Genomic DNA, 14,946 nt, shown 5'->3' on the forward strand with positions numbered 1-14,946 from the left:
CAGGGAGGGGAAATATGTGTGGTTCTTTGTCTTCTGTATTTTGTGACAAAAGAATTCCCACTTGAGTTGCGGTGCTCTATTCAGGCTCCCTCCGAGCCTGTGGTTAACAGCAGTCAGTCTTTGCAGTGTTCTGACGTCATCCAGTGTATGCATAAGCTATGCTATTGTCTTACTGAGAGCAGGGGCTGTGGATTGCAGTATCTGGTGTCTGCTACCTATTTCTGCCTCACTGCATCAGCAGAAGAGACCCTGACCTTCCCTCATCTACTGGATTTTGAAAGAAACCCTCCTGATAGATATATACATATTATTATCTATTCCCTTGCTTCTACAAAAGAAGACCTGTTTTGCTTTGAGGGCTGCAGAAAAAGGCAATTTGCAGACTGAAGCTCTGGAAGAGAAGAGCAGAATCTGACGGCTGGATAGCTGTGGAAGCGGCGTTGTCTGGCTTCATGATCCCTGCTGTGTAGCAGCCTCATCCCTCCTTTATCATACACATTCCCTCTATTTCTCTTCCTTTCCCTTTCTAACTCCCCTTTTAAGATACAAGCATCTGGAGCCAGCCATGTTTGGCACTGAGTCGTCATGTAAGTAAATGTGTTATCTCCCTTTTATTTCTGTTTGGAGAGAAAGAGGGGGGGGGGGAGCAGGACTTATTCTGCAGCATCATTTTGTGCCCAGTAATTACATCTAACGTGATGCAGAAGTCTTCGGAGCAACAGGGACAAAAATCTGTGTTTCTGCCTTGTTTTTTAAGAAACGAAGGATGCTGAGGCAGTTATGACCCTCTCTCCTTTTGTTGCGTCTTTGATACTGGAAGCAAGACAGCATAGTAGGACTGTCAATGATGCTGAATCCAGGCCTCTCAAGATGCAAAACAAAATGTGCTTTTGCCTGAATGTGTTCATTGAGCGCATGTGTGACTGGCACACACACACATGATCTCTCTTAGAGAGATACAGTAATTGAAGAGTTACCTATCTTACAGTGAGGGGGTTTCAAAGGTTTGACAGAAAGCTACAGGATTATGTGCTAGAGAGATAGAGCATATTTGATTTAACCAGTGAGCATCATCTTGCAGCTGGAAAATAATAGATATCTCTCAGATGTTGTTTGAAGTAGCTGAATCTTAGTTTGTTGTGGAGTTGGGGGGGGGGGGATAACATTTGGTATACAGTATGAGGAAGACATTTCCAAATGCAAGGTCAGTGGTTTGTGGTGAATGAAAACTTACAAGCCCATCTGGTGCAAAGAAGGCAGTGCAGAGGCATAGCTGCAAAAACCGGATGGGTTTGTTTCCATTTTACAGACTCAAGGTGGGGGGGGTGTTCCTAGCAAAAGACATGATTGTTATTGGGATCTCATTCCTAATAAGATGACTGATGACTGTATATCTCAAACATCATTGGGGATCAATAGTTACTTTTCATGCTATTAACTGAAAAGGGAGACAAAAATAAAAGAATATACTAACTTGCTGGACATGGTATATAACCTGCACTAAAACAATTATTTTTTGTGATCTGAGTATCCATGACAAGAGAAGTTTACCTTCTATTACTATTTTTTTCATAGTGGTTAAGTACTTTATTTTCCATAGCCTTGATTATAGAGGTTAAAATCTATCTGGATTGGAAACATTGTAGGATAACAACCCTAACCCTAACCCAAAGGGTTAATTGGTTCTTTTGATTCAGTTCTCACTCTTTTCTAATACAATACCTGGTCAAGGTCAAGGGAGAAGAAAATTCATCATCAGTCTCGACATTGTTATGGCTTTCTTTCTTTTCACTGGTAAATGTTGTGTGTGTGGCCTCAACTCTTGACTTGGGTTTATTTTTATTTTTTATGTATTTGGTAGAGGATAGTGAAAGAAAAATAGTGGATGGTCACTTAGTTTGGTGAGATGACACTTATCATTTATCCTGGCAATATAACTGGTGAGAGTCTGTCTAAAAAAGAAAAGGAAAGGAAACCATTGGTATTATTAGTTCAATGCTTTCTTTAAGAATGTGTGGTGTAATTATATAGTTAATGGTAAATAGCTTCTGTATAAATAGTCCTCAACATAAAGGGCTTCCTTATTGTCTGCTGAACAGGACTCTTTGGTAGTGTCACCAGTACGCTGTCTAACCGCCTGCCTGTCTGAGAACAGCTGGGCAAGCTTTTGTTTCCATGACATCCAGATTAATGCATTTTCTGTTTTTTAAAAGTGAGTATGGTGGGATCAGAGCTAACCTAACAACCACTAATTTTGTAAAATTCATTATACCAACATTTGATCATGAAAAACAACAGTCAAAATGTTACAAAGTTGAGAATTTCATGGTGAGGGGAGGCAGACAGTCTTAGCTAGGTGCTTTGTGTGCTACCCCACCCCATTTAAGACAGGTGAAGTGCTCTTTGAATCTGAGAATTAGTAAGCCACTAGTAGTGTTGGAATCAATAGGGGGAAGCCTTGCAATGGCTTTTCGTTTTCTTCTTTATCGAGTGCCATTATCTGTCCTTTGTTTGAAGGAGGCTTCCACTGTGCATTTACTGTCATGAAAGAGGGGGTGTTTGGAATATGCAGTGCACTCTTCACCATACACCTGGAATGCCATTTGTGGTAGCAAATGTAGAGGTAGCAAACCACAGGTAACTGACCAAGTGGTTTTTTGGTGGGATTTTTGTGTGTGGCAGTGCTAAGTTACTTAGAAAGATGTCCAGAACTGGGCAGTCAGAGGTGTGCCTGTCTGTATCATGCATGTATGAAACTGTAGACTTCTAGCCTTCTAAATGGATTCCTACAGCCACCATAGATCTTTTCCTTTGTCCTGTATGCTTCTGTCTTTAGCATGTCAGACAGACCTCCCCCCGCCGAAATACTGGACTACAACTGCCCTTGTCCCCAGCCTTGCTGTCTGAGGATGGTGTGGATAGTGGGAGTTGTACTTGTACCTGCACTGGTGTAGGTTAGGGAAACCAGTAGGGTTCTGAGATACTGTTACTGACTTGGAAGAGCCACATTACTTGGTAAATGCTCTGTAAACACATTTATTTATTTATTTATTTATTTATACATACATACATACATACATACATACTTTATGACAGTTCAAGGGTAAAACATGTATTTTGCAGATTTTTTATTGCTTCCCCTCCCCTCCACACTTCTGAACCTTCTCTGTCTTTTGCGTCCTGTAACCTAGTACCATTTCACAGGTGAGCATATAGTAATTGTTGTGGGTCACTGCCTGGAGCCTCCTTCTACATGGATTGATCTACAGACAGATGTCCTAGTCCAGTACTGATGTTAGAAGAGGGAAATCACAAGTTCTAAAGTCATAGTGCATGGAGAAGCTCTTCTTGTACTTTACAAATAAGATGGGCAGTAAAGAAATGATGAAGAGCATTCGATCAGAGGTATTCAGCCTAGCTAAGTCTTGGCTAATAAACAGTAGAGAGAGTTTTTTCCCTGCCTGTGGATCATTTCTTTTCTGAAATGACAGACTTCACTCAAGGCCACTCTGTGCTAAAGTATTTCCATTAGGCCAAACTGTGTGCTTCTTTTAAAATGTAGCTAGCATATCTACTCTTTTTATTATTAACGGACAGCAGAGAGCCCAGACTTGATTGGGATCATATTGTGTGTTGGGTGTGTGTGTGTGTTAAGGTGAACTTTACAGCTTTGCTTCTAATGAACTTCTAATTTGGATAAGGCTCCCTGGACCTACAGTTCATATTGCCATACATGAACATTAAAACAAAGAGGTTAAAAGAATGAGAGTTCGTTTACATCCACAGTGTACACACACTCAGTGAGTCAGTCTTTTAAAATCTTTCCAGAATCTTGTTTAGGGTAGACACTTTAATTGACTTTCATTCCCACTTCTATCACTATTTTGTAAAACCAGCAGCTGATATAAGCATGCCTCTGTGGCTATACTTTTGTTCAAACCTCCAAATAGCCTTAGCATCATGATTAAAGTATGGTTAGGCAACTTGGTGTCCTCCAGATACTTGGGACTACAATTTCCATTCATCTTATCTAGAACATCTAATGAACAGTTATGGGATTTGTAGTCCCAAACATCTGGCGATTACTATGTTGTCTATTTCTGCATTAAGGTAAAGGTAAAGGTAGTCCCTTGACATGAATGCCTAGTCGTAACCGACCATAGGGGGCAAAGCTCATCTTGGTTACTAAGCTGAAGAGCCAGTGTTGTCTGAGGAATACTCTGGTGTTCACGTGGCCAGCTTGACTGTACCAAACGCTGTTACCTTCCCACCGAAGTGATACCTATTTTTCTACTTGCATTTGCATGCTTTTGAACTGCTAGGTTGGCAGAAGCTGGGACTAGTGACAGGAGCTCACCCCATCATGCAGCACTCGGGCCTCGAACTGCCAATCATCAGAACTGGCATCTTAACCACTAAGCCACTGCATCTCCCCTGCATTACAGATTCATAAAAAGCAATCAGTTGTGAACAAAGTGGGAAATATATATATGGTTTAGTTTTTACACATGTATGCCTTATTGTAGCACTCAGGAGTGTATCAGCTAATTACACATACATATCTGAGTAGTAAAATTCAAACCCAGGGGTCCACACACTATTGATTTGATTGGCTTGAACCCCACCTTTGTCCCTAAAACATGGACCTGAAGATGATTAACTATAAAATAAATAAACCCATTAAAATATTTTTAAAAATTAATTAAAACTTACATTAGAAAGCAATTAAAACACACCAGCTTCCAAGTGCCTCCCAAGCCACATCAGTTGCTTTTTTCTTTGCTGTTGGATCCTCAGGGATACCTGCAGCAACAATAATCAGATTTACTGCCTCCCAGTGCTTCCAAAGCACTGCAAGAAATGAAAGAAGAACCCTTCCCCATCAGTCCCAAAGCAGGGCCAGTCATTTAGTGAGTAAGTAAATCTGTCCTTCCAGATGGGGAAGGGGTAATGGTAAGCGCGCTTGCACTCCCAGAAGACTGGATTTTCCTCTGTGCAGAAGCCAGAGAAGGTTGAATGAAGATGGGGTCTCCCTGTCTGTCAAGAACTGCATCGTGCATTTTGGCTGCCAATGATTTAGTGCAAATACACACTTGTGAGATGTAGCCAGGGTTAATGTGTGTTGGCATACTGAAGAAATGTTATGGGACATGCAATGGGGGTGTTTGTTGCAAGGGGCTATTGATCATATTCCTTTGTGCTGAACAAACAGAGAGGAAGGGAGTTATGCCTGGCTCCAGACTACCCAAGGTCAATTCCCTGGGAAAACAGGCAGATGAAATAAGGACAGTGGTGATAAAGGAGCTAAGAAGAACAGGGTTGTTTTGCTTTCCTAACGAATGAGAAATAGCGTGCCAATGGTTTGAAATTGTATGTGGTTTAATTAGGCTTTGCTAACACTTGCTGTTTAGTTCTGACAACAAGCATCTCTGGTATAGACCTATAGTTATTGAATAAAGGTTTTCTGAGTTTTACTACTGAAGCCTGAATTCTGAACTAAGGGAGTCACTGGACTTGATGCTATTACTCCTAGGTTTGTATTACAACAAGAGACAACACTTCTGTCTTCAGTGATGTGGAGATTTTGAAAGGCATTTATCAATTTTATGGAAGTCCTGGCATTAAGATTTGGTGCCAAGTGGGCTTCCTAGGATGAGCATGCCAAAATCCTCAAATTCTTGCTGTAGTTACTAACTCACTAACAATTTGAGAGGAAGTGTTATCTAGACAGTCAACTCCTGAGCTAAATAGTGCCTTAAAGGTTAAAACAGTGCTTTGAACTGTGCTTGGAAACTGCAGGTAAACTGAAGGGATATATTCTAATCAGGTAGTCCTGGCCTGCTACTAGTAGAGGTATTTTGGCAAATAGTTTCTAAAGGGCATTTGCACATACACATGTATATAAGCAGATTGTAGGTTCTGTTTAGAACAGAAGTAGGAGTCATGTGGCTTTCCAGATGTTGGATTGCAAGTCCAGGTCAACATGGACAATGATGAGGAGTGCTGGGATCTGCTGATGAAGAACATCTGGAGAGCTGTATGAGTCTCAGTTCACAGCCAGGGAACAAGAAACATAGGCAGGTTACATACCGCCGAGAAGCAGCGCTGTCCCGCTGCCGCTCCTTGCGGCGTCTGGGAGCCGCAGCTGCCACACCACGGGGCTCCCGGACGCTCAGAGGAAGGAGCGCAGAAATCACGCTCCTTCTCGGGCCCCGGAAGAGATGCCGCAAGTGCCAAAGGGCGCACTCGCGGTGTCACTTCCGGTGCGCCACGTGCGGACACAGAGCGTCCATTACGTCAATATGGCGGCGGCCGTGTGGAACGGCCACCGCCATATTGTACATATTGAATATGTATTAGGGTTAGGGGGTGCAGAAGCACCGCCCCTTCCTAACCCTAATACGTATTCAGTACGTATTTTTGGCGGTCTATAACCCGCCATAAAGTGATTTAACAAAGTAAATAGAAAGAATCTAAAGGGCAGGCTGTGATGGCACTGGCCATCAGAATATTCTTTCAACTGTGAGTGTTATTTAATAAAGTTGTGGATCATATTTAACACCAGTGGTCTTCTTCTGTATGTGGGTCTAAGAGATTTATTGGATAAGAATTAAAAGCTTCACTAAGTACTTTGTGACTACTGTTTTATGTGTAGTGAGCCAAAAACAATCAATGACCAAAACTTTCCATGTAATTAATTGTTTTATTAAATAGTCCCATTATTATGTAGACCAGCAGTTCCCTGAGATTTCTGTCCCTCCCTCCCATAAACAACTTGAAAATGGCTGGGGTCTGAATAGTTGTCCACTCCTCTATACCCCAAAGACCCCCTGCATGCTGGTAAATCTCACTGAATTAAATGGATATGAATAAATTGTCAGTAAAATGTTTTTTTTGTTCTACAAATCCAAACACATACATAATTCATATTTTAATACTACTTATCATTGGTGCTTGCATTATAGCTTAGAGCAGTATTGTGTTATGAAAATTGCAGATTCTCCATTAGGCCTTTGGCAAGGACCCTTTAATAAGTATATTTTCACTGTAAATTATTACACTGCGCCACTGACAAGAGAATTACAATAATGGTCCCTAGTATTAGCCAGTCTGATAAACTTGTTTAATTGTTTTTTAAACTGGTATTTTGCATGTTTTTATAGTGCTTTAACTTGGATTGTTTTAGATTAGTAAGCCACCTTGAGTCCCTGTATTGGGAGGAAAGAGGGATATAAATAAATATAATAATAATAATAACAACGACAACTGCTGCTGCTGCTACTACTACTACTACTGCTGCCCTGGTCAAACTGTGTTGTTCAAAATAACCTTCAGACTCCATGGACAAGAGTATTCTTGACCAGTATCTTTGACTCTTCTGCAGTCTTTCCTCAGTCATCTGAATGGAGTTGGTGGACAACCAGTGATTCACAGACTTCAGTCTCATAATTTTTAGTCTATACTAGGTTGAGGCTAAAATTTCATCCCACTGTAGTTTACATGAAAAGTACCTAGATGTACAAAAAGAAGCCTGCCAGAATGGGGAAAAAACACCCCCAAATATTTAATTTTTAAACATGGAATTATTGGGCCCTCTGTTTCATTATTTTCACTGCCTTGGTGGGTGGCCACAGTTTGAAAGTGCTGTGCTTTTTTGAAATGTTGAATGAAACAAAGATGTATTACTCAAAGAGTCAGGAAAGAGAAAAGGTGCCCTTCATTGTGAACAAATTTGCTTCTGTCTCTGGAATATCTTTGGATATAATCCAGTTTTAAATTTGCACAATTCCCATTGAAATAAATAAGTGTATGAATGATTGAATGAATGATCGTTAGAGAAAATATGGCCTTTCTGTAGAAAGGCTAGGTAAGGTGAAATTGCTATTTAGACAGTGTGCTCTGGCTATCTAATATAGTGCTTCATCTTTGAAACACATAATGCATTCTTTTCAGGGCATGCCTATTAAGATAGGAGAGGAGACAAAACAATAATGCAGCCATCTATAGCCAATGTTAGTTTGTTGGTTTGTTTCATTTTGATGCAACCACAGAGTGAATTTGATCTCTACCTTGTTGTTTTGCTTTCCTCTGCTTGTTCCACAGCATTCTCGCTTCATTTTCCACAGCCTTCAGATGTCCTATTTACTTAACTGAAAGCCCCAATTACATATCGTAGCATTTTCCTTTTCTTCCCAGATGGTCGCCTCATTGCAAATTGGGAACAATCCTCTATTGGCAATCTGTGCAGGAAATGCCTGGCACAAACCCAGCACCATAGATTTGGGCACAATATATTCTGCATTGTATATTGCTTCAGACTAAATTAGTATCTGAATTTGAAAGAGTGGAACTGTCAAATGAGCGGGAAATAGAAGAACAATTGCTAGTGATGTTTTGTTTTAGGCTGGTTGGCACTTAAGATTGATAGCCATTCAGCTGGGATGGTAGAAATAAGATTGAATACCAGCTGTGCTACATCATGTGCTATTGTGGTGTTCTTAGCTACTGTGAAAATGAGGCATTTCCATTTAATTTGCATCTTTCTTTTCCTCTTTAAAAATCCTCCAGCAAATAAATGAGTGCAGCTAACACATATATGTGTATAGCATTTGTTGAACTGCCATAACAAACTAAAAAAAAAGTTGTATGGCTTCTAGTGGAATGCCACCTGAGAACAGTATTTATTAGTTGTTGGTCCAGTCTTTTCTTGTTTTAAAAATTAAAACACCCACATGGTAAATGCAGCTATTTCACTTTAAGAAATGTGTATAGCCTACTTGAGTCTCACTCGTGACCTGAAATTTGATTTGCTGAAGTGTTCCTCCTACATAATCTGCACAGCCAGGGGAAAACCATGCACACACTGTAAGTTAAAATGGCAACTTACACATTTCCAGAAAAGAAAAAACAAATGGACCATCCCAAAGAGGATGCATATTTGCTTAAAATTTGCATATTCTAATGCGTATGTGTGTTTATGCTAATATATGCATCTGCTGGTGTGTATTTGAGTGTGTGTGTGTGTATACATATATGTGCACATATGTTGGGTGTATATGAAACACATGTGGAAATGATAGTAATAAATGGTTATTTATATAGTGCTATCAATGTTCATGGCACTTTACAAATAAAACAACCAAAAACAGTGGGTCTTGCCAAAGATGTATAATTTAATACACACACACACACACACACACACACACACACACCATAAAGAATAATAAAAATGTAAAACTATACAATGCAATTGTAAAATGAATTTTCCAAATAAATATGTATAATCAAAATATACAAGATTATAAAACAATATTAAATGGAAATTCCAAAAGCTTTAGAAAACAAACAAGGTTTTGTTTGAGATTTAAAAATCACAAGGGAAGGAGCAGTCTGCAGATGATCAGGGAGACAATTCCAAGAGTATAGACAGCAAGTGAAAAAGGATGAAGTCAAGCCAAGGAGGAGGAAACCTTCTATTTGCTTCTAATTTAAATAGAAGAGACCATGCACATCATTACTATATGTGATCTGTGCTCACTGAGTGTGCTTTCCATGTACTAAATGTGGACAGGCAACTTCAAGGCCCCTCCTCACCTTCCTTATGGTCGTTTTATGATGAAATTAAATTTAAGGTTAGACACCCCTTCAGAAAGAGGTTGCATTGAAAAAGAGAATTGTCCTCTGATGTTGTTGTTGTTGTACGCCTTCCAGTCATTTCTGATTTATGGCAACCCTGAGGTTTTCTTGGCAAGACTTCTTCAGAGAGGGTCTGCCTTTGCCTTTCTCTGAGACTGAGAGTGTAACTTGCCCAAGGTTAGCCAGTGGCTTTCCATGGCTGAGTGGGGACTGGAACGCTGGCCTTCAGACTCACCAACACTCAAACCACTTCACCGCACTCATGCTGACACCCCTTTAAACCATATGATATGCAAGTTTAGGGCTTTATTTTGGGCTCTTTTTTAATTCCATAATTCTGAAATTGCAGAGTTCAAGGTAAGAAATTAGCATTGGCTTACAAAAGTCACCTTCCTTAGAATATTGCTTTGTTATAGGCGCCCAAATAACTAATCATTAAAACTATGAAAATGCATGACCATGGTTGTAGTAATGACTGGTGATGTCCCACTCAACTTGCAGTGGACTGGAGATGACTGACGAGGTTTTCCAGGATGCAGAACACAACCTTAGTGGCTTTGAATTCATTTTGTTTAAGACTTTGGATAGCTGCTGCCAATTAGACAGTGCTGGACTTAACCAACAGACAATATGACTTGGTGTAAGGCAGCTACTCACAACATGTGCTATGTTAGTGTAAAGATTGTTTCAAAATTCAGTACTTTGCATTTAAGTCTTCTTGGCAATCCACTGCACCAAATGAAAGCCAATAGCCAGTGAATAAAATTAGCACAGCGTAATTCTATGGTTTCCTTGAAAGCTATTGATGCAAGAAATATCATGCTTTTAGTTGCTGGTCATCTTTTTTTTAAAAAAATAACACTGGGAGTAAGAGGCCAAATTTAACATATACACACTCACTTTTGATGATTTCAGTGTATTTGTGCCGAACTGAAAAGTATGGCATTGCTATAACCCCAACCCTTGTTTCCTTAATTTCCCCACCCCCTTTCCATTCTGTTATCATCCTAGATGCAGTTTAGGCTGTAGTACTACTATGAGAGAGTTAATGTGTGTTTCAGTGGTGCTAGCGAGATTTTAGACGATTTAGAATATTCCAGTTGCTGTTTTCATGACTGCAAGATATAGTTCTAGTAATCTGGAGCAGTGGTTCTCAGCTTTAGGTCCCCATACATTACTAGACTTCCATTTATGGAATCCCTGACTATTAGCTGTGACAGCTGGGGCTTCTGGGAGATGAATGTATGTATGTATGTATTTATGGTATTTATACCCCACCCTTCAGCCCTAAAGGCTCTCAGCGGCTTACAATTATCATTTTTAATAATACAGTTCCCTGCCCTCAGGCTTACAATCTAAAAAAGCATGACACAAAAGGAGAAGGAAATGGCATTAGGGAAGAGGATCAAGTCCATTAGATACTGCCAGTTCTTTTCTCCCTCCAAAGGCAGGGCAGTGGCAGTTGGAATGGAGGAAGGACCTTTTTCTGCCTCTGGGTCTAGGCATGGTGGAGCTTCTCCTCTTGTTCTGAGGCCAGACTGGTAGCTGCTGATGGCTCAATATGATTGGATAGTATCTGGAAAACTTTATTAGGTAATAGCTTTAGCATCTGTTTCTGAATCTTTTTTAAAAGCACACAATCCCAGCAGAACATCCCATATATTTTGGTGTAACTATATTGTACTAACTCTTTTCCACATTGTATCCCTGTTCCTCCATCTCATAAATCCTGATAGTAGTCCCAGACAGGCAGAATGTGCAGCCTGTTTTCAGTGCTGGTAGTATTGCAATCAGATGTAAGTCTTGTTTGTATGTTGTGGATATAATTTGCCATTTGCCACAAATACCAGGTGCTGTATGCTGTATTTCAGAGGAAGTTGCTGGCAAAACTGCCTTGGAGTATTTCCTAGACTAAGAAAATCCTGTGAAATTCATGGGATCACCATAGGTAGACAGGCAATTTGAAGGCACAGACACACATATAAATACAGTATCATATATAGATCCATTAATTTGATTATTGAATAATGCCAATTTTGTTTGACTAACTGCATTTATATACCATATTTCTGCTAAAGCAGCAGAGCAGTTTATTAAAAATTGTAGAGATAATGAGGTTATTTATTTTAATTCTTGTGGCAGTTAACATTGTTTTCACGAGATTTGAAATCTATACCTAGACAATCTAAGAACTTACCAGAGGAGCAGCCATGCTAGTGTTTTACATCACAAAGAAGGACATTTGTGCACCTTACAGTCTAACCAATTAATAAGCTTCCATGGACTGATGAACCACACACCTGCCCTTTAAATTTTATACCATGTGGGCAATCATCAAAATGCCACAAGACTCCTGTGGTGGACCACAAGAAGGAAACAGCCTAGATCTCAAGAGAAGTTACTTTTTCTGTTATTAATGGAGTTGAAATTTTATTGCCTGGATTTTATTACTCTGCCTCCCAGTGCCCACGTGGCCGAAGAGGGGAAGGGCTTCTGCCTGCATTGATATCCCTCCAGAGACCATCTTAACTGACAAAAATTCAGGTAACATCTAGACAAAATGTAAGCCTGTCTCTCTAACACCATCATTTCCCCCCTTTCCTATATGGTTTTAGCACCTTTGCCTGATGAAGAAGCCAGTGAAGTTTTGATGGCTATCATGATGTATTTTTTGCATTTTTGGTTGGCCCAATAAAGATATCACTGTTTTGTTGATTTTGAGTGTTGTTGTATAAGACTCTTGGTTGTTTTTAGAGAAGTGATTAATAAAGAATTTTAGAAATAGTTGCAGTGGATTAAGTTAAATTCAGAGAAGACAGGACACATTTTCTTATTTTGCAATTATAACACATGATTTATTTGTTTTTCAGTGAATTGGACTATGTAAAGCATTTTTATTTCCTTGAAGAGATTATCTGTCTCAATATTTGTTTATTAAAGTAGGTACAAGCTTTGTGTAAATACCAAAATAAATGCAGAACTCCTCTTCATTAGATTTCTCCACAATGGTGTGCAGTACACAAAAAGAATGAGGAGGTGACAGAGACTGGGCAAGTTACTTGTTTTGTCTGCAATTACTAGAAATCTCTCTAGCTGTCAAGGCCAGTGGCCTTGTTGCATGAGAGATTTCTGGGGCTTCCGGTACAAAACTCTGGCAACTGGGGAATGGAATACAGATGTTTTTTCAATATATGTCTACTGTGGCTTAATGGCTGTACTAGCTCATGGAATTCTATCAAAATTACTTCATGGTTTGGGACCATGGTACCTGAAGGACTGTCGGTCTCCTTAGGACATTATCACATGGGAGAAAAGAAGGTAGGGCCAATTCAGAAATGAACACAAGTATGTGGATGGCTATCACACCACAGAAGAACACAGTGCCCATCCCAAAGCCAAAGTAGTGCGAATGCAAAAGAAATTGTCATATGAATACGTATCCGTCGTAGTCTAGAATTCGAATTAGCATCCCTGCACATGCACAGTGAGGGCAGAATCAGATCCTGACCTTTTTACACTTCCGGCGGGGCTTGCCTCTGGTTCTTGTGGTTTTGCCTTGTTTATTTGTTCATTCGTTACCCTTTATTTCATGTGTTTTAGGCAGTTCCCACAACTGAGGTCCCACAGTTGAGAAGGTTCTTTCCGATATCACCACACAGTGTATTCCTTTTGGAACAAAGAGGATGCTCCCTTCAACAGATCTCAGCTTTCAGCAGGCATATATTGAAAGAGGCATTCCTTCGAATATCAAGGTCACAATCCATTCAAGACTTAAATGACATTATCAGCACCTTGAATTCAGAGGGGCAATGCTATAGATTCCTGTCCTCAGACCTGACACCTATGTTATTGTCATGTGGACTCCAGATGAAGATAAAACATTTAGGTTTTCGTAATTATGGGGCTAAACTGAATTACATACTAGATTAGATGCATTGAATCAATTGCTAAATCAGTGGTGGGAGTCTTGTAGTCCTCAAGATGCTGTTTGATTGCAACTGCCATAATTCTTGGCCAACATAACAAAAGGCAACGGTGGGAGTCCAACGACATTTGGAGGGCTAATAATTTCCATCCCTCTTCTAAATGGGAACAACTTAATAAATCTTACTGCTTATTTGTATCTACTTTACGTGGGACTAGCAATTGGATCAGTGAAGCTCCTTCTAGTATTTCAAACCCCATTGATTCTCTATTTTTTTTTTAAATGGCATGATTATTGTCCCCAAAATGAACCAGCATTGCCCCAAAGGCATGAAAATGTATGCCACAATTCTTACACCCTTCAATGACCTCAAAATCTCCCAGCCCCTGCAAACAGCCTTTTCAGCTAGCCCATTGATGGCAAACCTTTTAAGGGCCGAGTGCCCATACTAAAAGGTCTTCCGGCATCGGGTGTTACCAGTTTTGAGGGTTGGACTTTTGCCCTCTGAGGGTGGGACTTCAAGGACTTCCGGAGAGGCATCTGAAGGCCAGGGAGGTTCTGGAGAGTGGAGGAACAGTCATGCACCTCTTCCTCCTACTCCCTGCCCTTCGCGTGCCTAGGAAAATGGCTTCACGTGCCATCTCTGGCATGCGTGCCATCGGTTCACCTTCACATTTCTAGCCAATATGGCAACTAGAAGTCATATAGCGTCACTTCTGATCACCATTTTGACTGGGTTATGCCTGAAGAAGGAGGTAGTTCCATGTATTGTTACAGGATGAGATTAGGGAGGGGATTGGTATTCCACCACTGCCGTTCCCTGCTCTGGCATACAATGTACCTGGTCAGTGTGATACCTAGAAGGGGGCTTTTTTTGCTAAATACACCAAATATTGCCACTGGTCTTGTGATGGAGAGACTGGACTGGGAGTGGGGAAGATATGAGTGAATAGAATCAAATGACTTTTTTGCAGACAACTTCAATACAATGCAACATTGCCTAATCCATCTAATGGGCCTGCACACATGTTGACCTTTCCTAAAAATCAGGTCCTTTTGTATTGTAGCCAGCATAAAAAAAAGCTACAAATACTTCTACAAAACATTTAAAGAAAAATACTTGTTGAACTTTCACATGATCTGTGTCACCTAGAGTTAATATTTGACTTTCCCAGCTGGTGATTTGCTTTGCAAATCCTATTTCTTCTCCTGTTTGCCTAGTTTCAAATTGCAGCAACTGTGTAATAAAGCTTGGAGCTTTAGTAAATACCAGTTTTATGCTCACTACTCCCTATGGACTATGCAAAGGATGGGGCAGGGAACACGGAGAACAGATTTGATTTAATAGGATAAGTAGTTCTATAAATACGCCGATAAAATCAGCA

General features: G+C 40.1%; 1 protein-coding gene across 3 annotated transcripts in view; it reads left to right on the forward strand.

The window, feature by feature from the left end:
• Positions 1–14,946, forward strand: part of ST7 (suppression of tumorigenicity 7) — a 132,045-nt gene that overhangs the window by 38,022 nt on the left and 79,077 nt on the right. Inside the window, exon 1 of one of the 3 annotated variants that reach the window (XM_089524340.1) lies at positions 186–587. The exons of the other annotated variants lie outside the window; for them this stretch is intronic. Within the exon in view, the coding sequence (XP_089380466.1) occupies positions 566–587 (22 nt within the window). The 5' untranslated portion in view covers positions 186–565. Of the gene's footprint in view, positions 1–185; positions 588–14,946 lie in introns of those variants that run through there. 3 annotated transcript variants of the gene reach the window in all.

This window comes from Sceloporus occidentalis, unplaced genomic scaffold (assembly GCF_023333645.1).
Source record: "Sceloporus occidentalis isolate IW3139 unplaced genomic scaffold, rSceOcc1.0.p SCAF_5, whole genome shotgun sequence".
NCBI classification, from domain to species: Eukaryota; Metazoa; Chordata; class Lepidosauria; order Squamata; family Phrynosomatidae; genus Sceloporus; species Sceloporus occidentalis.